Source organism: Nomascus leucogenys, chromosome 10, assembly GCF_006542625.1.
Source record: "Nomascus leucogenys isolate Asia chromosome 10, Asia_NLE_v1, whole genome shotgun sequence".
NCBI lineage: Eukaryota > Metazoa > Chordata > Mammalia > Primates > Hylobatidae > Nomascus > Nomascus leucogenys.
This window is the reverse complement of record NC_044390.1, coordinates 59,744,240-59,768,361: the sequence shown is the minus strand read 5'-3', so window position 1 is coordinate 59,768,361 and position 24,122 is coordinate 59,744,240. Positions and strand designations below refer to the sequence as shown.

Below are 24,122 nucleotides of genomic sequence, written 5' to 3'. Positions count from 1 at the left end.
ACAAAAAATTAGCCGGGCGAGGTGGCGGGCGCCTGTAGTCCCAGCTACTCGGGAGGCTGAGGCAGGAGAATGGCGTGAACCCCGGGGGGCGGAGCCTGCAGTGAGCTGAGATCACACCACTGCACTCCAGCCTGGGTGACAGCGAGACTCCGTCTCAAAAAAAAAAAAAAAACTTTTTTAAAGTGACAAGGCCTCATTCTGTCACTCATGCTAGAGTGCAGAGATGTGATTGTTGCTCAAGGTAACCTCTAACTCCTGGGCTCAAGGGAGTCTCCTAGGTCAACTTGCCGAGTACGTGGGACTACAGGCATGTGCCACCATGCCCCGCTAATTTTTTTTCTTTTTTTTTTTTTTTTCTAGACAGAGTTTTGCTCTTGTTGTCCAGGCTGGAATGCAATGGCGCGATCTTGGCTCACCGCAACCTCAGCCTCCCGGGTTCAAGTGACTCTCCTGCCTAGCTGGGATTACAGGCATGCACCACCATGTCCGGCTAATATTTGTATTTTTAATAGAGACGGGGTTTCATCATGTTGGCCAGGATGGTCTTGAACTCCTGACCTCAGGAGAATTGCTTGAACCCAGGAGGTGGAGGTTGCAGTGAGCTGAGATTACGTCACTGCACTCCAGGCTGGGCGACAGAGCAATACACCATCTCAAAAAAAAAAAAAAAAAAACAGAAAGTGTGAAATGCTTGACGTGTGCGCCACATGTTCTGGGCTTACTGCTTTCTTTGTGGTTTCGGTTATTTACCCTGTTCCTCTTGCCCACATATTTCCTGAAAAGCATGAGTTACCAGCCCTGGCTGTAGATTAGAATCACCTGGAAGCTTTAACAAACTACCTAAACCTGAACCACAGATCCTGATCTTTTATTATTATTATTATTTTTTTGAGACAGAGTCTCACTCTGTCCCCCAGGCTGGAGTGCAGTGGCGCGATCTCAGCTCACTGCGAGCTCCACCTCCCGGGTTCACGCCATTCTCCTGCCTCAGCCTCCCGAGTAGCTGGGACTACAGGCACCCGCTACCACACCCGGCTAATTTTTTGTATTTTTAGTAGAGACGGGGTTTCACCGTGTTAGCCAGGATGGTCTTGATCTCCTGACCTCGCGATCCGCCCACCTAGGCCTCCCAAAGTGCTGCGATTACAGGCATGAGCCACCGCGCCCAGCCAGATCCTGATCTTCTAATTTAATTGAACTGGGCTGTGATGTGGGTCTGGGGATGATCCTAGTGGTTTTTAAGATATAGTCATGGTCACAGCTAAGCATCAGTGAACTCCGGGATTCATTCAATGACCATAGCATCCTGAACCAATTCTTTCAGAAGAGGTTGCAAAATGGTGGTTTATCTAATTCCTTTTCTTTTTTTTTTTTTTTTGAGATGGAATTTCTCTTTTGTCGTCTAGGCTGGAGTGCAATGGCACGATCTCGGCTCACCCCAACTTCGGCCCCACATGTTCAAGCGATTCTCCGGCTTCAGCCTCCCGAGTAGCTGGGATTACAGGCACGTGCCACCATGCCCAGCTATTTGTTCTATTTTTAGTAGAGATGGGGTTTTGTCATGTTGGCCAGGCTGGTCTCAAACTCCTGACCTCAAGTGATCCTCCTGCCTCAGCCTCCCAAAGTGCTGGCATGACAGGCATGAGCCACTGTGCCTGGCCAATCCCAGCACTTTGGGAGGCCAAGGTGGGAGGATGGCTGGAAGCCGGGAGTTCAAGACCAGCCTGGGCAACATAGCAAGATCCCATCTCTCAGTCACTCAATCAGCTGGACGTGGTGGTGCTTGCTTGTAGTTCCAGAAACTCAGGAGGCTGAAGTGGGAGGATCCTTTGAGTCCAGGAGTTCAAGGCTGCAGTGAGCCATGATTGTGCCACTGCACTCCAGCCAGAGCCATACGGCAAGACCTTGTCTCCAAAAAAAAACAAGAAAGAACAAAGAAATGCTGGGGAGGGAGACTGCAGTACTAAATCAGGGGAGGGGGCTGTGAGAAAGTGAGATTTGCACAGTAGCCCAAAAGAGGAAGTTCAGTTAGGGGAGCTTTGTTGTATTAGTCTGTTTTCCTACTGCTAGAAAGAACTACCCAAGACTGAGTAATTTATAAAGGAAAGAGATTTGGCCGTGTACGGTGGTTCACACCTGTAATCCCAGGATTTTGGGAGGCCAAGGTGGGCAGATTATGAGGTCAGGAGTTCAAGACCAGCCTGGCCAACATGGTGAAACCCCATCTCTACTAAAAACACAAAAATTAGCCAGGCGTAGTGGAGCGTGCCTGTAATCCCAGCCACTCGGGAGGCTGAGGCAGGAGAGTTGCTTGAACCTGGGAGGCGGAGGTTGCAGTGAGCCGAGATGGCATCACTGCACTCCAGCTGGGTGGAAGAGTAAGACTGAGTCTCAAAAAAAAGAAAGAAAGAAAGAGGTTTAATTGACTCACAGTTCAGCATGGCTGGGGAGGCCTCAGGAAATTTACAATTATAACAGAAGGCAAAGGGGAAGCCAGACACCTTCTTCACAAGGTGGCAGGAAGGAGAAGAGCCGTGAAAAGGCGGAAGAATCCCTTATAAAACCATCAGATCTCGTGAGAACTCACTTGCTATCAGCAGAACAGCATGGGGGAACCACCCCCATGATTCAATGACCTCCACTTGGTCTCTCCTTTGACACGTGGGGATTATGGGGATTACAATTCAAGATGAGATTTGGGTGGGGACACAAAGCCAAACCATATCAACTGTGACTACCTGGGGTAAGGGCCATCCAGGCAGAGGCAGGGGAACATTCTGGGCAAAGGCCTTGGGGCAGGGGCCTGGTATGTTCAGACAGCAGCAAGTAGGCCAGAGCGGCTGGAGGGGAGCAAGTGTGGGGAGGCCAATGGAGAGATGAGGGTGGGGAAGGGATGGATCAGATAATGCAGGGCCCTGGGGGCCACAGGAAGGACTTCAGCATTTACTCCAAGTAAGGTGGGAGCCATTGAAGGTTCTAAGCAGAGGAGGGATGTGCTGTGACTCAGGTGTTCACAGGTGCCCTCTTGCTGCTGTGGAGAGAACTAAGCTTTTTCCTAGAAGTAGTTGAGGGAAATAGTGTCCTCCCTACCTCCCATATAACAGAGCTTTCCAAGATCAAGGTGGTGGCCATGGGACCCAGTGAGAGGCAGCCTGAGGCCTGGTGAGGTTTCTGCTGTGTCTTGAAGAGCCCTTGACTGACATCTGCTTAGTTGCAAATCAACCCCCCTTTCCCAGAAATGCACTTCACTAATGGAAATAAAAGCACAACTATTATTTGGGCATGACGGATTTAATTTTTTCTTGTAGAGAAAACAGTACATCTTTCCAAACTGGACATCAAGGAGTTGCTACACAGAAGAACCACATCCAGGGTAGAAAGGACCAGCGAGCTCGTTCAGTAGTGTATTTCAGAATCGTCAGGGAGGAGCCAGTAGCGGAATTATCGCGTTAACACTGAGACCACATTTCACCTTTTACTTGTTTTTCTAAATGGAGTAAGAGAGAAAGATGCTAAAATGTGATCTTGGGAGGAGTCCCCCAGTCCCCCGAAAAAAGAAAAAAAAAACAACCAGAAATCCAAACCGCTGTGGTCATGGCAATTTCCCATCAAAACTGCCCACGTAAACACAAGCTGCTAAAAGTGAATGTTAAGAAGGAAGGCACTGGTTAGTGGGTGGTCCTGACTTCAATCCCCTGGAGCTGGAGAGGGGTTTTCCCACGGCCTTTGGTTTAATGTGTCTGTAAACTCAACAAACCTCCATTTCCCTGAGGTAATCTGCAAAAACATCAGTTTGCGGTCCCCAGAGACCATTTCCAATTAAACCTTGCCCCCCAAATCATTCAATGTAACATTTGCCTTATTTTTAGAAGAAATAAATGTTCCCATCTTATTCCCAGTCTTTGAGAGAATCCTGAGGCAGCTCTCTCGGCTGCTACTTGAAGTTGAACTCTTGAAAAATTTATGTAAACAGAAAGCTTAGACCAGGTCAGGAGTAAGATGCAGTCAAAGCTGTTTCTCATCACGCAGGTGATTACAGGTTAGCTCTGCCCTATTCAAGACAATCTGATCCATTCCTTTTTTTGACAGCAGTTTAGAGACAATTGGCCAACAAAACCAGCCTGGCCAACAAGGTGAAACCCTGTCTCTACTAAAAATGCAAAACTTAGCTGGGTGTGGTAGCAGGTCCCTGTAGTCCCAGCTACTCAGGAGGCTGAGACAGGAGAATCGCTTGAACCCAGGAGGTGGAGGTTGCAGTGAGCTGAGATCATGCCACTACACTCCGGCCTGGGCGACAGAGCGACTCCCTTTCTTAAACAAACAAACAAACACCTCAGCAGGCCATACCACATCTTAAGAAGTCTTTTTGAAGCTGCTTTAGTTTGACTTTAGTGTTAAAGTAACTAAAAATTTTTGACTCCCGCCCACATACTCAGATACCCTCACTTTGTGTGTGTATAGGATTTGTCCATTTCACCTCAGTCATCTAATTGGTTGGTATAAAGATAGCCTCGGCTGGGCATGATGGCTCACACCTGTAATCCCAGCACTTTGGGAGGCTGAAGCAAGTGGATCACTTGAATTCAGTTTGAGACCAGCCTCACCAACATGGTGAAACCCTTTCTCTACTAAAAATACAAAAATTAGCCAGGTGTGGTGGCAGGTGCCTGTAATGCCAGCTACTCAGGAGGCTGAGGCAGGAGAATCGCTTGAACCCCGGAGGTAGAGGTTACAGTGAGCTGAGATTGTGCCACTGTACTCCAGCCTGGGCAACAGGGCGAGACTCTGTCTCAAAAGAACAAAAAAAAAGATACCCTCACTCCAGAGTTCTAAGGGTAGCCTCTGGTATGAAGAAACCGGGGCTCCCTAGAAATAAATCTAAACTTGAATCAGGCTTTCCCCCTCACACATACCCCAGGGAAGAGGCTGAGCTCATGAAAGCTGCAGGAAGTCATTTTGGCTTCAGGGGCTGGGGGAGCAGACACAACCTCTGAAACAGACTCAGGGAGGTGGGAACATAAAACATCCGCTTAGCCATCCTAACAGTGCTGGTCCTGTTAAGGGGTGTTGGTTGGTGTTTGGGAGCAAAGAAAAGGTGCTGCGTCCCTAGAGTTTGGAATCTGATGGGCAGAAAGTGCCTCTAAACTGGAGGTCAAGATGTACATCTTCAAACTGCACACATAACCTCTGAGCAGAAGCCCCTGGAGGTGGGGACCCCAGCTTCAGGGACTCCCCGGCACTGATCACAGCCCATCCGCCCCATTCACATAAGGGCCTGCCACTCTCAGGCTGTCTACAAAGTACAAGCAGTGACAGCAAGTTACTCAATCCTACCTCCTCACCCCTTCCGCCCAACCCCCAGCATCCCTTAGAAGTGACCCCTAGTTTGAGGCTGTGGTGAGCTATGATTGCACCATTGCACTCCAGCCTGGGCGACAGAGTGAGACCATCTCAAAAAGAAAAAAAAAAAAAAAGTGACTCCTCCATTAGCAAAAATTGTCACATCCCTGGGCCCTGCCGATGACAAGGATTGGGAAATGGACATTGGGTCTTGAAGGGCCCCCCTCAAGTTGGAAGAGCTTACATCAGAAAGTCACTGACAACTGCCTGCGGTGGCTGGGGACGTTGCTTCATTTCCTTTTCTAGCAGGATGTATGATTGGGCAAGAACTTGCTTAAAACACAACCAGCTAAACAGGGCCTGGGAGGGAGGGCCCAGGCTCCTGGCTCTGAGGTTAATTAACTTCTGGCCGAAAGCCCAGAGCCAGAGTGCTAGGGGTTGGGTGAATCTCTGCCCCGTCTAATGTGGTCCATAGTTCCAGAATTCAATTCAGGATCAGAGATGCGGTGAACACAGCAAAAACAGTGGCAGGGTCGTGGGTGACGCGGATCTTGGGGGAAGCTTGGAAGGCACTTCTGGGGTCCCTGAAGCCGGGGGGGTTGAGGGGATCTGACTCCCTGTCCCTTCTACAATGGGGAAAGGCCGCTTTAATGCTGCTTTTTGTAAGTAGAGGGTCTGCAGGGGTCAAAATCACCATCCCACCTTGGAATCCAGAAAGTTCGTGGGGGCAGGCTCAGAGACCAGCCTGCAGGACCTGAGATAGATGCGCTGCCTTCCCTGGATGAACTCCAAGAACCCACGCCGCTCGACGAAGGAGATGAACCATCTCCCACCAGCTTGGGAATATGAGTCCTGCCCAACCCAGAAGAGACCAGGAAAATGGTTCTAAGCTAGAAGGCACCACGCATGCCCCTCCATCAGACAGAGTGGGATGTGTCACCCACAGCCACCCTCCTTAACACACCCTGGAAAGCAGCAAGCTCATGCACGCCAATGTCCCCGGGCTCCTGCCTGCCATGCAGAGCTGAGTGCCCATGGTCCGTAGCCTCTCACCAGGGCTGCCTGAGGAACCTGGCAGCCACGGCGACATTGTGAAGGAATGAGCCATGCAGGAGTCAGGGGGCAGTTGACAGGAGGGAAGGGATTGCCCTGAGCTTGGAGATAACCATTGTGGCTCATGCCTCGATCACAGTCCCTGCGGGTGGGTGGGGGGTTGGGGGCCATCTCTAGCAGCTGCAGCTGCTGGGCTGGGGGGCTGGAGCATCCCCCACGGCTGGGCCTTTTCCGTTGCTGCCTGAGCTGGAGCTGGGTTCCAGGGACTCGTTCATCTTCTCGCAGATGACATCCACCAGGCGTTCGAAGACCTGCTTCACATTTATGTTCTCCTTGGCACTGGCTTCAAAGAACTCGAAACCTGGATGAATGTTAAGGTGGGGACACTCGTAAGACCCCTGGGGGCAGAGTCTCAGCTGTGGCATCACAGAAACCTGGCTTCTAAGCCTAGTTCTGCCCTTTATCCTGCTGTGGGACCTTGGTTGTGTGCCTTTGCCGCTCCAAGCCTCAGTTTGCTCATCTGTAAAATGGGAACGATGATCCTACCAATGATAAAAATCTGTGGCAGGCTAGGCGCAGGGGCTTATGCCTGTAATCCTAGCACTAAGGGAAGCTACAGCGGGAGGATCGCTTGAGGCCAGGAGTTCAAGATCAGCCTGGGCAACATAGCAAGGCCCTGTCTCTACAATAAATTTTTTTAAAAAGTAGATGGGCGGCCAGGTGAAGTGGCTCATGCCTGTAATCCCAGCACTTTGGGAGGCCAAGGTGGGAGGATCATTTGAGGTCAGGAGTTCAAGACCAGCCTGACCAACATGGTGAAACCCTGTCTCTACTAAAAATACAAAAATTAGCTGGGCATGGTGGCACGCGTCTGTAATCCCAGCTACTTGAGGCTGAGGCAGGAGAATTGCTTGAATCTGGGAGGTGGAGGTTACAGTGAGCTGAGATCACGCCACTGCACTCCAGCCTGGGCAACAGAGCGAGACTCTATTTAAAAAAAAAAAAATAGATGGGCAAGGTGGCGTTCACCTGCAGTCTCAGCTACTTGGAAGGTTGAGGCAGGAGAATGGTTTGAGCCCAGGAGGTCAAGGCTGCAGTGAGCCATGATCGCACCACTGCACACCAGCCTGAGTGATGGAGCAAGACCCTGTCTCAAAAACAAAACAAAACGAAACCCTGCGGCTGCAGCCATGGTCTGGACAATCCTAAGAATCTCTTTGTCACAAGGCAGTGGCTGCAAGAGTATAGGTGGGAGGGTACATGAAGATTTCTGCTGCCCAGCAGCCATGGCAGTGCCCACAGGTGGCTATAGCTCAGCTTCCACCCAATTTCTGCTGCACAGAAAGGCATGGTCAGGAGACCCATCAAGTTACACTTTCCATTGCTTTTTTTTTTTTTTTTTTTTTTAAGAGAAAGTCTCTCTTTATTGCCCAGGCCAGAGTGTAGTGGTGTGAACACGGCTCATTGCAGCCTCAACCTCCTGGGCTCAAGCGATCATCCCGCCTTGGCCCCCTGAGTAGCTGGGACTACAGGTGCGGCCCCCCACGCCCGGCTGATTTTTAAATTTTTTCTTTTGTAGAGGTGGGGGGGTCTCACTATATTGTGCAGGCTGGTCTTGAACTGCTGGCCTGAAGCAATCCTCCCGCCTAGGCCTCCCAAAGTGCTGGGTTTACCAACGTGAGCCACCAAGCTGGACTTCCTGCATCCTTTTAAGGTTGCCTGAGGGTCTGCCTGAGAGGAGCTGTCCCCGAATCTCCATGCAGCCCCACCTGCCACATCACCAAGGTAAGCCAGGAATTCAAACAAACGCCTGCCACATTACACGTGGCCAAGCGTAAGTGGGCCTGTCTTCTCTGTGCGTCATGCTGCACTATAAAAATGGAATCATAATGAGTTAGGTGTGTAATTATCCATTTATTATCTGTCTCCGCTACTAGAAAGCCAGCTCCAGGCAGGGAGCATTTCCGCCTATGGCTGCACCCAGTGCCTGACACGGAGAGGGTGCTTAGAAACTGTCTGCTGAATGGTTGAATGAATGAATGGGTAAATGAATGAATAGCAGAGGCAGGACACGAACTTAGATTTCCTACTGTCAGCCTAGAGATATCAAAGCCATCCCACTGTCTTCCTGGGCAGATCTGGTGTTTCCTTATCCACGCGTGGCCTTGCCTCATACCATCTGTGTTATTTTTCTTTTTGTTGAGACGGAGTTTCGCTCTTGTTGCCCATGCCGGAGTGCAATGACATGATCCCGGCTCACTGCAACCTCCACCTCCCGGGTTCAGGCGATTCTCCTGCTTCAGCCTCCCAAGGTGCTGCGAGTGCAGGTGCGTACCACCATGCCAGGCTAATTTTTGTATTTTCAGTAGAGACGGGGTTTCGCTATTTTGGCCAGGCTGGTATTGAACTCCTGACCTCAGATGATCCACCCGCCTCAGCTTCCCAAAGTGCTGGGATTACGGGAATGAACCATCGCGCCCGGCTTATTTTTCTGATATTAACCAGGCTTGGTGGTATCCGCCTATAATCCCAACTACTCAGGAGGCCAAGGCAGGAGAATCACCTGAACCCAGGAGTTCAAGACCAGCCTGGGTAATGTAGGGAGACCCTGTCTCTAAAATAAATAAAAATTTTAAAAAGGAAAAAAAATACATTTTTTGGATGTCATTCAATAGAGAAATTTACTGGAGAAACTAGAAACTACAGAAAAGTATTAAGATAGCCTATAGGCCGGGCGCGGTGGCTCACGCTTGTAATCCCAGCACTTTGGGAGGCCCAGGCAGGCGGATCACGAGGTCAGGAGATCGAGACCACGGTGAAACCCCGTCTCTACTAAAAATACAAAAAATTAGCCGGGCGTGGTGGCGGGTGCCTGTAGTCCCAGCTACTCGGAGAGGTTGAGGCAGGAGAATGGCGTGAACCTGGGAGGCGGAGCTTGCAGTTAGCTGAGATTGCGCCACTGCACTCCAGCCTGGGCGACAGAGCGAGACTCCCTCTCAAAACAAAAAAAACAAAAAGACAGCCTATAATCCCAGTACTTTGGGAGACTGAGGCAGGTGGGTACCTGAGCTCAGAAGTTCAAGACCAGCCTGGGCAACATAGCAAAGACCTAGTCTCTAAAGAAAATATAAAAATTAAGGCCGGGCACGGTGGTTCACGCCCGTAATACCAGCATTTTGGGAGGCCAAGGTGAGTGGATCACTTGAGGTCTGGAGTTCGAGACCAGCCTGGCCAACATGATGAAACCCCATCTCTACTAAAAATGCAAAAATTAGCTGGCCATGGTGGTGCACACCTGTGATCCCAGCTACTTAGGAGGCTGAAGCAGGAGGATCACTTGAACCTGGGAGGCGGAGGTTGCAGTGAGCCGAGATTGTGCCACTGCACTCCAGCCTGGGTGACAGAACAAGATGCTATCTCAAAAAAAAAAAAAAAAAAGCCGGGGGGGGCCAGGCGTGATGGCTCAGGCTTGTAATCCCAGCACTTTGGGAGGCTGAGGTGGGCGGATCACGAGGTCAGGAGTTCAAGACCGGGGCCAATATGGTGAAACCCCGTCTCTACTAAAAATACAAAATTTAGCTTTGTGTGGTGGCGCGTGCCTGCAGTCCCAGCTACTCAGGAGGCTGAGGCAGAAGAATCGCTTGAACACGGGAGGTGGAGGTTGCAGTGAGCCGAGATTATGCCACTGCACTCCAGCCTGGCAACAGAGCAAGACTCCATCTCAAAAAATAAATAAATAAATAAATATTAGCCAGGTGTGGTGGCATGCACCTGTAGTCCCACCTACTTGGGAGGCTGAGGTGGGAGGATGACCTGAGCCAGGGAAGTTGAGGCTGCAGTGAGCCGAGGTCATGCCATTGCACACCAGCCTGGGCAACAGAGTGAGACCCTGTCTCAAAACAAAAACACAAAGAAATGTATGGAGATAGAGATAAAAATAATTTGTAATCTCATCATTTAGAAACAATTACTATTGGCGTTTTGCTACTTGGCTTTCTAGTCTTTATTCATCTTTTTTTTTTAGACAGTCTCCCTCTGTTGCCCAGGCTGGAGTGCAGTGGTGTGATCATAACTCACTGCAGCCTCGACTCCTGGGCCCCCCTCAGTCTCCCAAGTAGCTGGGACTATAGGGGTGTGCCACCACACACAGCCAATTTTTGGTATTTTTTATAGGGGTGGGGCTTCACCATGTTGCCCACACTGGTCTCTAACTCCTAGACCCAAGTGATCCTTCTGCCTTGACCTCCCAAAGTGCAAGGATTACAGGCATGAGCCACCATGCCCAGCCTTTAGTCTTTTTCTATATAAATATGTCATTGTTGGGGTTAGGTTTGTAGGCGATGTGTGTGTGCACATGTATATGTGTCTGGCTTTTTTTCCTACAAAATTGGAATCAGGCCAGGCGCGGTGGCTCATGCCTGTAACCCCAGCAGTTTGGGAGGCTGAGGCAGCGGATCACCTGAGGTCAGGAGTTTGAGACCAGCCTGAACAACATGGTGAAACCCCATCTCTACTAAAAATACAAAAGCAGCCAGGTGTGGTAAGGTGGCACATGCCTGTAATCCCAGCTATTCGGGAGGCTGAGGCAGGAGAATTGCTTGAACCAGGGAGGCGGAGGTTGCAGCGAGCCAAGATTGCGCCACTGCACTCCAGCCTGGGCAATAAGAGCGAAACTCCATCTCAAAAAAAAAAAAAAAAAGAAAAGAAAAGAAAAAAAAATTGGGATCAAATTCTGTCTCCTGCTTTGTACTCCAATCTTCTTTTTGTGTGTGTGTGTGAGATACAGGCTCACTCCATCACCCAGGCTGGAATGCAATGGTGCGATCTCGGCTCACTGCAACCTCCGCCTCCTGGGTTCAAACGGTTCTCATACCTCAGCTTTCCAAGTAGCTGGGATTAAAGGCATGTGCCACCACACCCAGCTAATTTTGTATTTTTGGTAGAGAGAGAGTTTTACCATGTTGGCCAGGCTGGTCTCGAACTCCTGACATCAAGTGATCTGCCCACTTCAGCCTCCCAAAGTGCTAGGATTACAGGCGTGAGCCACCGAAGCCGGCTTGTACTCCAATATTTTAAACATAATAACAGAAAGTGAGACTCTCCCTTTACCTGAGACCCCAGATATAATCTGCAAGTAGGTGTGGGAAGCACCTCCAAGTATTCCAGCCCATGGCAGGCGTAACTGATTTCACCACTTCCAGGCTAACCGGGGATCCAGGGCCCTGCCCCACAGAACAAAGACCCAGTTTCTCCAACAAAGCAATGGCAAGAATAAAAGGGGAAAGGGATTGGTTATGGCTCAGAGATCAGCAAACCTCCTTTGTAAAGGGCCAGATCATAAATATTTTAGGCTTTCTGGGTCATATGGTCTCTGTCTCAATTACTCAATTCCGCGCTTGAAGCACTGTATATACCCTTTTCTGTATTGAGACAGCCTGTAATCACAGACGTGTGATTACCATAAACAATAGCAATCATAGACAATGCATCAACAAATAGGCATCAACTGAGCATGGGTGTGAGCTCACTCCTATAATCCCAGCACTTTGGGAGGCCAAAGTGGGAGGATTGCTTAAGCCCAGGAGTTCAAGATCAGCCCAGACAACATGGCAAGACTTATCTCTTAAAAATTTTTTTTTTTTTTTGAGACAGGCTCACTCTGTCACCCAGGCTGGAGTGCAGTGGCACGATCTCGGCTCACTGCAACCTCCGCCTCCCAGGTTCAAGTGATTCTCCTGCCTCAGCCTCCTGAGTAGCTGGGATTACAGGTGTGTACCACCATGCCTCGCTAATTTTTTTGTATTTTTAGTAGAGACGGGGTTTCACCATGTTGGCCAGGGTGGTCTCGAGCTTCTGACCTTGTGATCCACCCACCTCAGCCTCCCAAAGTGCTGGGATTACAGGCATGAGCCACCGTGCCCGGCAAAAAAAAATTGTTTTTAATTAGGTAGGTGTGGTGGAGTACACCTGGAGTCCCAGCTACTTGGGAGGCTGAGGTGGGAGGATCGCTTGAGCCCAGCTGCTTTGAGCTATGATCATGCCACTGCATTCCAGCCTGAGCACCAGAGAGGGACCTTGTCTCAAAAAAATAAAAAATAAATAAAAAAATTAAATAAAATAAAAAATAAATTAAAAAAATAAATGGTTGGGAGGTCGAGGCAGGTGGATAACCTGAGGTCAGGAGTTCCAGACTAGCCTGGCCAATATAGTGAAACCCCATCTCTACTAAAGACACAAAAATTAGCCAGGACCTGTGGTGGCGGGCACCTGTAATCCCAGCTACTCAGGAGGCTGAGGCAGGAGAATCGCTTGAACCGGGGAGGCGGAGGTGGCAGTGAGCCGAAATCACGCCATTGCACTCCAGCCTGGGCGACAAGAGCAAGACTCCATGTAAAAAAAATTTTTTTTAAAAAGGGTATGGCGGGCCGGGCGCGGTGGCTCACGCTTGTAATCCCAGCACTTTGGGAGGCCGAGGCGGGCGGATCACGAGGTCAGGAGATCAAGACCACGGTGAAACCCCGTCTCTACTAAAAATACAAAAAAATTAGCTGGGCGTGGTGGCGGGCGCCTGTAGTCCCAGCTACTCGGAGAGGCTGAGACAGGAGAATGGCGTGAACCCGGGAGGCGGAGCTTGCAGTGAGCCGAGATCGCGCCACTGCACTCCAACCTGGGTGACAGAGCGAGACTCCGTCTCAAAAAAAAAAAAAAAAAAAAGGGTATGGCGGTGTCTCAGAAAAACATTTATAGATACAAATTTGAATTTCATATAAATTTCCCATGTCATATTATTTTTTTCTCGACCACTTAAAAATGTAAAAACCAACCAGGTGCCGTGGCTCATGCCTGTAATCCCAACACTTTGGGAGGCTGAGGCAGGCTGACTACTTGAGCCCAGGAGTTCAAGACCAGCCTGCGCAATATAGTGAGACCTCATCTCTACAAAAAATAAAAATAAAAAATTAGCCAGTGTGCTGGCTTACACTAAGAAGTCCCAGCTACTTGAAAGGCTGAGGCAGCAGAATCACTTGAGCCCAGGAGTCCGAGGCTACAGGGAGCTTTGAACTTATTTTGTAGAGTTGGGGTCTCACTATGTTGCCCAGGCTGGCCTCCAACCCCTGGGCTCAAGCAATCCTCCCTCTTCAGCCTCCTAAAGTGGTGGGATCACACCACTGTACTCCAGCCTGGGTGAAAGAGTGAGGCTCTGTCTCTATTATTTAAACAACAACAACAACAAAACAGCTGGAGTTGCATAGTGAAGTGTTTACAGACAAAAGGGTTCGATGTCAAGGGCTTATTTCTCAATGCTCTAGGAAAAAAAAGGAAAAGTATTTTGGTGGAATAGATGATTCAAGATTGAAAAAATATTGAGATCTAATTAAGCTGAATAATGTTTTATGAAAGTCTATTATATATTCCTTTCTACTTGTGAATGTATTTGAACTTTTTTTAGATGGAGTTTCGCTGTTGTTACCCAGGCTGGAGTGCAATGGCGCAATCTCAGCTCACGCAACCTCCGCCTCCTGGGTTCAAGCAATTCTCCTCCCTCAGCCTCCCAAGTAGCTGGGATTACAGGCATGCACCACCACAACCAGCTAATTTTGTATTTTTAGTAGAGATGAGGTTTCACCATGTTGGTCAGGTTGGTCTCAAACTCCTGACCTCAGGTGATCCGCCTGCCTCGGCCTCCCAAAGTGCTGGGATTACAGGCATGAGCCACCACGCCTGGCCGAACATTTCTTCTTTTCTTTTTTTTTTTTTTGAGACAAGGTCTCGCTCTGTCGCCCAGGCTGGCATACAGTGGTGCAATCTTGGCTCAATGCAACCTCTGCCTCCCAGGCTCAAGCAATCCTCCCACCTCAGCCTCCTGAGTAGCTGAGACTACAGGTGTGCACCACCATACCTAGCTAATTTTTGCATTTTTTTGTACAGACAGGGTTTGCCATGTTGACCAGGCTGGTCTCAAAGTCCTGGGCTTGAGCGATCTACCCACCTTGCCCTCCCAATGTGCTGGGAATATTTGAACATTTTTATCACAAAAAGTGATTATTTTCTTCCTTTTTTGAGACAGGGTCTCGCTATATTGCCCAAGCTGCTCTCAAATTCTTGGCCTGAAGCAATCCTCCTAATTCAGTCTCCAGAGTAGCTGGGATTACAAGCACATGCCACCATTCCTGGCAAAAGTTATTTTTTTAAAAAAGTGTAGGCCGGGCCTATAAAAACCAACCAGGTGCAGTGATTCCATCTCAAAAAAAAAAAGTGTTAAGAACATCTGTGAATCAAGCTGGCAGATTTCTTGCCACATGTGCCCAAAGAAATATATGTAAAAATGATTGCTGCAGCTGCATTTGTCAGAGGAAAAGGCTAGAAATAATCTCCATGGCTGTCAACAGAGGAAAAGGTTAAGGAAACACGAAATGGAATAGTACACAGCCATGCAAAAGAATGAGCCAGCTCTGGGGCTGATGGAGAAAAAAAATTTTTTTTTTTTTTTTTTTTTTTGAGACAGAGTCCTGCTCTTTCACCCAGGCTGGATGCAGTGGCGCGATCTTGGCTCACTGCAAGTTCTGCCTCCCGGGTGGTTCACGCCATTCTCCTGCCTCAGCCTCCGAGAAGCTGGGACTACAGGCGCCCGCCACCACGCCCGGCTAATTTTTTTGTATTTTTAGTAGAGACGGAGTTTCACAGTGTTAGCCAGGATGTTCTTGATCTCTTGACCTCGTGATCCACCCACCTCGGCCTCCCAAAGTGCTGGGATTACAAGCGTGAGCCAGCGCGCCCGGCCGAGAAATATATCTACAATATATTATTTAGTAGAAAAATTCAAAGTGCAGGAAAGGGTATATACAGTAGGGAACATCTGTGTAAAACAAAAAAGTAGCCAGTGTGTTGTCAATGCCTGTGGGTGCTCAGGATATTTCTGGAAAGAGATACAAGAACCAGAGAAGCTGGGAGACCAGAACTGGAGATGGGGAGTGAGTTATTGCCTTAGTCTCTTCCTGTGTCTTCTGAATTTTGCACATAGTCTGCTGGCTTGGATGGGGCTTATGGGAAAGCTGGGGTTAAAAATTGATTGCAAGCATCAGTTACTTTCTTTCTTCTTCTTTTTTTTTGAGACAGTCTTCCTCCATTGCCCAGGCTGGAGTGTAGTGGCGTGATATCGGCTCACTGCAGCCTCCGCCTCTCAGGTTCAAGTGATTCTTCTGCCTCAGCCTCCCAAGTAGCTGGGATTACAGGAGTCTGCCACCATGCCCGGCTAATTTTTGTGTATTTTTAGTAGAGACGGGGTTTTGCCATGTTGGCCAGGCTGGTCTAGAACTCCTGGCCTCAGGTGATCTGCCTGCCTCAGCCTCCCAAAGTGCTGGGATTTCAGGCATGAGCCCACCACGCCCGGCCACAAATAAAGTATTATTGGCAAACAATCACACCCATTCATTTATGCATTGTCTGTGGCTGCTATCATGTAGAGTTGAGTAGTTGTTATAGAGATTGTATGGCCAAAAATATTTACTATCTGGCCCTTTAAGAAAAGGTTTGCTAACACCTGGACTAAAAAAAGCAGTTGTATCCACTATTTTGCTGGAATAAAACAGCCGGGCACAGTGGCTCACGCCTGTAAACCCAACACTTTGGGAGGCCAAGGCAGGTGGATCACCTGTCAGGGGTTCAAGACCAGCCTGGCCAACATAGCGAAACCCCATCTCTACTGAAAATATAAAAATGAGTCAGGCATGCTGCGCACACCTGTAATCCCGATACTCAGGAGGCTGAGGCAGGAGAATCACTTGAATGCAGGAGGTAGAGGTTGCAGTGAGCCAAGATCATGCCGCTGCACTCCAGCCTGGGTAAAAGAATGAGACTCCATCTTGAACAAAAACAAAAACAAACTATAAAGAACATCCCCTTGGCCAGGTGTGGTGGCTCATGCTTGCAATCCTAGCACTTTGGGAGGCTGAGGAGGGAGGATCACTTGAGGCCAGGAGTTCGAGGCCAGCCTGGGCAACATAGCTAGACCTTGTCTCTACACAAAATAAAAAAAAAGGCCAGGCGTGATGGCTCACGCTTGTAATCCCAGCACTTTGGGAGGCCAAGGCAGGCAGATCACAAGGTCAGGAGATCAAGACCATCCTGGCTAACACAGTGAAACCCCGTCTTTACTAAAAATACAAAAAATTAGCTGGGCATGGTGGCACGCGCCAGTAGTACCAGCTACTTGGGAGGCTGAAGCAGGAGACTTGCTTGAACCTGGGAGGTGGAGGCTGCAGTGAGCCAATATTGCACCACTGCACTCCAGTCTGGGTGACGGAGCGAGACTCCGTCTCAAAAAAATAAAATAAACCTGGGAAGCGGAGCTTGCAGTGAGCCGAGATCACGCCACTGCACTCCAGCCTGGGTGACAGAGCGAGACTCTGTCTCAAAAAAATAGAAAATAAAAAAATAAAGAACATCCCCATCCTTTTCCACAGCTGCATAGTATTCCACCGTGTGAATATACTTTATGTCCATTTGGTTCTCCAACTGTGAGACACTTGGCGGGGATCTGTAGGTTTCACTCCTACTAATACTACTACTACACTCCACACACCACATCCCACATGGGTGAGGATATCTCTAGGATCAATTTCCAGAAATGGTTTTGCTGGGTTCCCAGGGGATAGGCAGTGGGGTAGTGGGAGTTCCTGCGCATGGATCCCCTGCAATTAAACGGGACATGTGGCATACACGTGGGTATTTTCCTGGGCAGATCCTCAAAGGATCAGTGACTGGGTTGGACCCTGAATCAGAGGATGGGGATGAGGGTTTGGTTCTGGGAGACCAGGGCCTGTGGCCCAGGTTGGGCACTAACCAAGGTCGTCGGCGAGCCTCCGGCCATCCTCAGCAGGCACGACACGTTCGTCCTCCAGGTCACACTTGTTCCCCACCAGGATGACCTGGGCGTTGTCCCAGGAGTAGGTCTTGATTTGCGTGGCCCTGCAGAGTTACCAGTCGTGAGCCATGAGCCGGGGTGTTAGGGGTCAGAGGAGAGGGCAAAGATCAGGGGTCCATGGTCAGCAAGCACTCACCAGTCCTGCACAGCGGCAAAGGATTCCTGATTGGCGACGTCATACATGAGCAGGAAGCCCATGGCGCCCCGGTAGTAGGCTGTGGTGATGGTGCGGTAGCGCTCCTGGCCCGCCGTGTCCTGGACAAATGGCAGTGGCAGTTGGCTGGGAACTACCTGTTTCCCAGTCCACCCCTGTCTGAGAGGGGCACTGCCTTGTGCTCACAGCCCCAGTCTTATGGGGAAGACACAGACTTGCCTGTACAAACTCCAGTCTGATGGAGAATACACAGATCCTGCCCTCACAACCCTAGTCTGATGGGGGAGGCATGGATTGATTACCAAGGGACCTCCCCAGTCCGATGAGGGAGAGTCTTGGGCTTGCCCTTGAGGGGTTCCAAGTCTCAGGGGTCAGTGGCCTCTCATAGACTTATAAGCCTCTTTGACCTCATCTCTAAGAACCAACTTAACAACTGCAAATAAGAACCAACTGGGCCAGATGGTACCATCTTGACAGGACACCTTGGTACTCTTGCTACCATGATGATTGTTACCAGCGGCTAAGTTGGGAGAGGGGGCTGGGTGTGACTCTACAGACCAGGCTGGTCTAATGGGGGTCCCAGGGGTCCCCTCTAAGATGGTACCCAAAACTCTTCCCCATTGGTCACCAGCACCTGGGACCTTTCTTTTTTCTTTCTTTCTTTTTTTAATAGATGGGGTCTCGCCCTGTCACCCATGCTGGAGTGCAGTGGTGCAATCATAGCTCACTGCAGCCTCGAACTCCTGGGCTCAAGCAATCCTCTCACCTCAGCCTCCTGAATAGCTGAGACTACAGGCGGGAGCTACCATGCTGGGCTAATGTTTAAAGTTTCTGTAGAGATGAGATCTCGCTATGTTGTCCAGGCTGGTCTGAACTGCTGGGCTCAAGTGATCCTCCACCTTGGCCTCCCAAAGTGTTGGGATTACAGGCATGAGCCACCACGCTTAGTGTCACAAGTACTTCAAACATGTCTTAGGTTAGTATCATCTCTGCAATCAGACCCCCAGGAATAATACTGTCTCCCGCCAGGCACGGTGGCTCATGCCTGTAATCCCAGCACTTTGGGAGGCTGAGGTGGGCGGCTCACGAGGTCAGGAGTTTGAGACCAGCCTGGCCAACATGGTGAAACCCCATCTCTATTAAAAGTATAAAAAATTAGCCGGGTGTGGTGGCACGCACCTGTAATCCAGCTACTTGGGAGACTGAGGCAGGAGAATTGCTTGAACCCAGGAGGTGGAGGTTGCAGTGAGCCAAGATTGTGCCATTGTGCTCCAGCCTGGGCAACAGAGCAAGACTCCGTCTCGAGAGAAAAAAAAAAAAAATATATATATATATATATATATATACAGTCTCCCTCAGAGTCCCCCCAACCAAGCCAGGGCATGTCCCCTCATCCTGATAAATTCACCTAGTAGATAATTCCTCCCTACTCTTCACACCTGCCCCAAGTGCACATCTCAACTCTGGGCTACTTCTCCTCATTTGAGAACCCTCCCCACAGCCAGAAGAACTCTCCAATGAGGCTAGGCGTGGTGGCTCATGCCTGTAATCCCAGCACTTTGGGAGGCCAAGGCGGGTGGATCACCTGAGGTCAGGAGTTGGAGACCAGCCTGGCCAACATGGTGAAACCTCGTCTCTACTAAAAATACAAAAATTAGCCGGGCGTGGTGGTGGGCACCTGTAATCCCAGCTACTCAGGAGGTTGAGGCAGGAGAATCGCTTGAACCCAGGAGATGGAGGTTGCAGTGAGCCGAGATCGCACAACTGCCCTCCAGCCTGGGCAACAGGGCAAGACTCTGTCTCAAAAACAAACAAAAAAACAAACAAACAAAATCCTCCAATGAACTTTCCTGGAGGGACCCCACCCCCAACCCACAGCCAGCCTCCTAGCCTACCCAGATCTGCAGCTTGATCCTCTTGTCATGGCGGTAGACGGTCTTGACCTTGAAGTCGATGCCCACAGTACTGACGAAGGCGGGCGTGAAGGAGTCGTCCGCATATCGGAACAGGAAGGAAGTCTTGCCCACGCTGCTGTTGCCTATCAGTAGCAGTTTGAACATATAGTCGAAGTTCTGATCTGCTGCATCCCTTGGGCCTGCCGGGGGGTCTCCAGCTGATGCCATCTTGGCCCAAGTCTCCTGGGACGGGGAGACCTGAAATCCTCAGGGAGAGGAGACGGGTGTCCTGCAGGGGAATCAAACATCAATATCAGCTCCTGTGAATGCACCAGGCCTGGATTCAAATCTCAGCTCGGTCACTTGGAGGCCAAGTGATGCTGGATGCATCGCTTGCCCCCTCTAGACCTCAATGTTCTCTTCTGCAAAATGGGATGTTTGTCATAGTCCCTTCCTGGAAGAGTAGTTGGTTGTGAGCCTAAAACGAGTTTCTTTCTTTCTTCTTTTTTTTTTAGAGACAAGATCTCGCTCTGTTGCCTGAGGCTGGAGTGCAGTGGCGTGATCATAGCTCACTGCAGTCCTGACCTCCTGGGCTCAAGTGATCCTCCTGCCTCGGCCTCCCAAGTAGCTGGGACTACAGACATGCCACCACATCAGGCTAATTTAAAAAAAAATTTTGTAGAGATGGGGTCTCATTATGTTGCCCATGCTGGTTTCAAACTCCTCTGCTCAAGCAATCCTCCTGCCTCAGCCTTCCAATGTGCTAGGATTACAGGCATGAGCCACCACGCCCGACCTAAAATGTGTTTCTTTATTCATTCAACAAATGCTTACTCTCTGCCAGGCCCTCTTCTCTGTGGAAATGCAGCTGTGAATAGGACAAGAAAAAGTCCATCCTGGGGTGGTCACGTTCCTTCCAGTGGGAAGGTATTAACACACATAACGGTCATTAGACAGTGCCTGGTATAGAGCTGGGGCACAAAAAACGTGACTGCTGTTTAATCTTCACACCCTGTGGCGTAACTGAGTCTTTAGTGGGGTGGAGGGTGGGGAGACCTTTCCTGTCTGGAAACTCAGAGGCCTAGCAAAGGGTTCAAGTGCAAGGCCGAGGGTAAGGGGCTCTGGCCGCTGCAGAACTAGATTCTGGAGAAGGCACAGGTGTGGACTTCGCCCCAGCGTGTGCAGCTGGTGTGGCCCAGGTGTAAGCTGGGGTGGGGTGGGGGGAGGACCTGCCAGCTGGATAAGCTGGATAGAGCCCCCGATTAAGGCTTGAGTGTTGACTTTGGCAGGTGTCAGCCACTGGGGCGCCTGCCCCCCACCAACTCATGCCAAATACAACCCTTTCTCTGAGTTCCAAGGGGAAGGGGTTTTCTATGTACAGGGCCCAGGTTTAAAGTCCAGTTCTACCCCCTAAATGGGTACTGCTATTTTCTATTTGTCAAAGGGGCCGGGCCTGTCTCCTTCTGCCCAAGGCTGACTCACTCCAGCCCCAGTCCACGGAGGCAGGAGTGAGAGTCCTTATACCCAAGGAAACGATCCCAGCCACTTAACACAACCCCACCACCACGACCACTGCTGCCCACCCGTGGTCTTTCCAGGCAATCTGTCCCATAGCTAGGCTCCTTGAATCTGCCCACACTCCAACATGCTGCTTCATCCGGGTCCAAGGTGCTCCCTCAACTCTCATAACCTCTCCCAGGCCTCAGTTTCCCCAGCTGTCTATGGCCGCTGCGGGAACCGCATAGAGAGGCTGCAGAAGGCCTGGATACAGGCAGGGCAGAGGCAGAGAAAGCCCTGGCATAGCTATTTCTCAACCGCCTTTGGGGCTTTTTTCCATTTTAAACGAGGACCCAACCGGCCCCACCCCGTGTTCCAGGAGAACGAGTTTAAGGAGGGGAAGAGAAGAGGCAGGAAACCTTTCCCCACGCAGGGCAGGGCCGCAAGGCTGGGGGCCCCCACCTCCCCCAGCCTCGGCTCACCTGTGTGTCAGTCGGTCCCGCCTCTTTCTAACCATCTGCCGACCCTCCCTCAAGCCTGGCCCGGGAGGGCTCGCCTCTGTCCCCCTTCACTAGATTTGGGGCGCCCCAGCCAATGCAGGTGAACTCAAGAGTTTCCCCGATCACCATATGGTCCCAACGCCTGTCCCCAGCTGGGCTCTCTGCCCCGCCTGCGCCCCATCAGCCCTTCCCAAGTGCCCACCTGGGTGGGGGTGAGGGCAGAGGCGTTCCCCGCAGCCCCGCCTTTGTTCCCCAGGCCCCCTACCCTCCTAACAAACCTCTGTACCCCACAGACCTGCTCGAATGCGGACGGGCGGGGTGGGCTGCGCTCCTTCCCAGGGGTGACCTCGCGTAGGGGGCGCCGCCCGCAGGGGTTCCGCCTGTGAACTCGCTGCGGCTTGGCCCTGGCCGCGACCCCGGCCCCGCAGCCGCAGAAGCCAGCAGCCTGCAGCCACCCGGATCCCGCGCGGGCTCCGCCCAGAAGGCGGAGGAGGGGCCGTTCCCGGAGCGGGGGATGGGGGAGGACGAAGAGGGGCCGAGTCTTGGGCGGGGCTTGCAGAAAGCGGGTGGGAGGGGCTGGAAGCTGCACCAAGCGTCTAGAGCCCGTCCTAGCCAAGCAACATCTCATTTTCCCAACTGCTTGTAAAGAGCTTCTACTATACGCACAGCTGTTAAAAGCATAGAGTCTTGGACCTGGTTCGAGTCCCAGCTCCACCACTTTCCAGTCTTGTGGCTTTGGACGCGTTACTTAACCTCTTTGAGCCTCAGTTTCCCCATCCGTCAAGTAGCTCATAGCAAGAGTACCCAACCTCATAGAGTTGTGGGAGGATTCTGATCTGAGTTATTGTTTGTCAAGTGCAATGCCGGCTTTGAAGTAGGCTAGGCCAGGCGCGGTGGCCTGTAATAACAGCAGTTTGGGAGGCCGAGGCAGGAGAATCACTTGAGGCCAGGAGTTTGAGAACAGCTTGGGCATCATAAGGAGACCTCATCTCTACTAAAAATAACAAAAATTAGCCAGGTGTGGTGGCGTGCATCTGTAACCCCAGCTACTTGGGAGGCTGAGGCAGGAGGATTGTTGGAGAGATCGAGGCTGCAGTGAGACTTGATTGTGCCACAGCACTCCAGCCTGGGCAACAGAGCAAGACCCTGTTTCAAATAAATAAAAATAAATCAGAGCCAGGCGCGGTGGCTTATGCCTGTAATCCCAGTACTTTGGGAGGCCGAGGCAGGCGGATCACTTGAGGTCAGGAATTTGAGACCAGCCTGGCCAACATGGTGAAACCTCATCTCTAGTAAAAAAAAAAAAAAAAAAAAAAAAAAAATACAAATATTAGGGGCCGGGCACGGTGGCTCACACCTGTAATCTCAGCACTTTGGGAGGCCAAGGCGGGCAGATCACCTGAGGTCGGGAGTTTGAGACTAGCCTGGCCAACGTGAAGAAACCCTGTCTCTACTAAAAAATACAAAATTAGCCAGGCGTGGTGACGCATGCCTGTAATCCCAGTTACTCTGGAGGCTGAGGCAGGAGGATTGCTTGAACCCGGAAGGCGGAGGTTGCGGTGAGCCGAGATCACGCCGTTGCACTCCAGCCTGGGCAAAAAGAGCGAAACTGTCTCAAATAAATAAATAAATATACAAAAATCAGCCAGGCATGGTGGTACGCACCTGTAATCTTAACTACTTGGGAGGCTGAGGCAGGAGAATCGCTTGAACCCAGGAGGTGGAGGTTGCAGTGAGCTGAGATCACGCCACTGCAGTCCAGCCTAGACGACAGAGTGAGACTCTGTCTCAAAAAAAAATTAAAAAATAAATGAGGCTGGGCATGGTGTCCGATGCCTGTAATCCCAGCCCTTTGGGAGGCTGAGGCAGGAGGATTCCTTGAGCTCAGGAGTTCAAGGCCAGCCTAGGCAACATAGAGTTCCCAACTCTACGAAAATTTTTTTTGAAAATTAGCTGGCCACAGAAAAAGAAAAAGAAAAAGAAAAAAAAATTAGCTGGCCATGGGGGCACATACATGTAGTCTTAGCTACTCAGGAGGCTGAGGCAGGAGGATTGCATGAGCCTGGGAGAGAGAGAGGCTTCAGTAGGTTAGGATTGTGCCACTGCACTCCAGCCTGGGTGACAAGGCACGACTTTATCTCTAAATAAAGAAAGTTAAAGTGGGTTGGATCCCTTTGTGAAATGCCCAGGCTTTGCTGGTGTTGGAATCCCAGCAACTCCACCTTACTCAATTTGCTGAACTTGTCTGAGCCCCCACTGCCTCATGGGAACAAAAGTAGCTGTCTCAAGAGCTGCCACGTGGATGAATGGGGATGAAGTGCATTAGTTAGGAAGGGCTGGGTTATGCTTAGTAACAAGCACCCCCAAAGACTTCATGGCCCCAACAGCTATAAGGTTTGGTTCCCATGATGGTTGTTTTGTGAAGGGAAAATGCAGCAAATTATGCAGCAAATTATGCACTTCTCCTTGGAAGGGACACATGCCACCTCTGCTCACATTTCATTGGCTAAAGCAAGTCACATGGCCACCCCCAATGTCAGTAGGGTTGGAAATATGATTGTCCTCTAGGATCAGAACCATCTGGGCCTGGTGGCATGCACCCGTAGTCCCAGCTACTTTGGAGGCTGAGGTGGGAGGATTGCTTGAGTCCAGGAGTTGGAGGCTGCAGTGAGCTATCATCATGCCACTTCACTCCAGTTTGGGTGACAGAGCGAGACCCTGTCAAAAACAAGACAAAACTGGCTGGGCGTGGTGGCTCA

General features: G+C 50.5%; 2 protein-coding genes across 2 annotated transcripts in view; one reads left to right on the top strand and one right to left on the bottom strand.

Moving 5' to 3' along the window:
- The window catches only part of TSPAN16 (tetraspanin 16), a 28,135-nt gene extending 19,494 nt beyond the window's left edge, over positions 1-8,641 (top strand). Inside the window, exon 7 of the mRNA XM_030820803.1 lies at positions 7,973-8,641. Within this exon, the coding sequence (XP_030676663.1) occupies positions 7,973-8,074 (102 nt within the window). The 3' untranslated portion in view covers positions 8,075-8,641. The remainder of the gene's footprint in view (positions 1-7,972) is intronic.
- On the bottom strand, positions 3,253-22,282 carry RAB3D (RAB3D, member RAS oncogene family). Its single transcript, XM_030820807.1, has 5 exons — positions 21,659-22,282; positions 19,367-19,655; positions 17,454-17,572; positions 17,237-17,361; positions 3,253-6,754 (listed from the first exon to the last, which is right to left on the bottom strand). The coding sequence occupies exons 2-5, from the start codon at positions 19,592-19,594 to the stop codon at positions 6,567-6,569; spliced, it is 660 nt and encodes a 219-aa protein (XP_030676667.1). The 5' UTR covers positions 19,595-19,655; positions 21,659-22,282; the 3' UTR covers positions 3,253-6,566.
- Between the last annotated feature and the right edge of the window lie 1,840 nt (positions 22,283-24,122).

What these genes read in the sequence shown, in the direction of transcription:
- RAB3D (XM_030820807.1), bottom strand. Translation starts at nt 19,594, where the DNA reads ATGGCATCAGCTGGAGACCCCCCGGCAGGCCCAAGGGATGCAGCAGAT. An exon ending in GGATCAAGCTGCAGATCTGG is followed by an intron (nt 17,573 to 19,366) that starts GTAGGCTAGGAG and finishes CCATTTGTCCAG; the next exon opens with GACACGGCGGGCCAGGAGCG. An exon ending in TTTGCCGCTGTGCAGGACTG is followed by an intron (nt 17,362 to 17,453) that starts GTGAGTGCTTGC and finishes GTAACTCTGCAG; the next exon opens with GGCCACGCAAATCAAGACCT.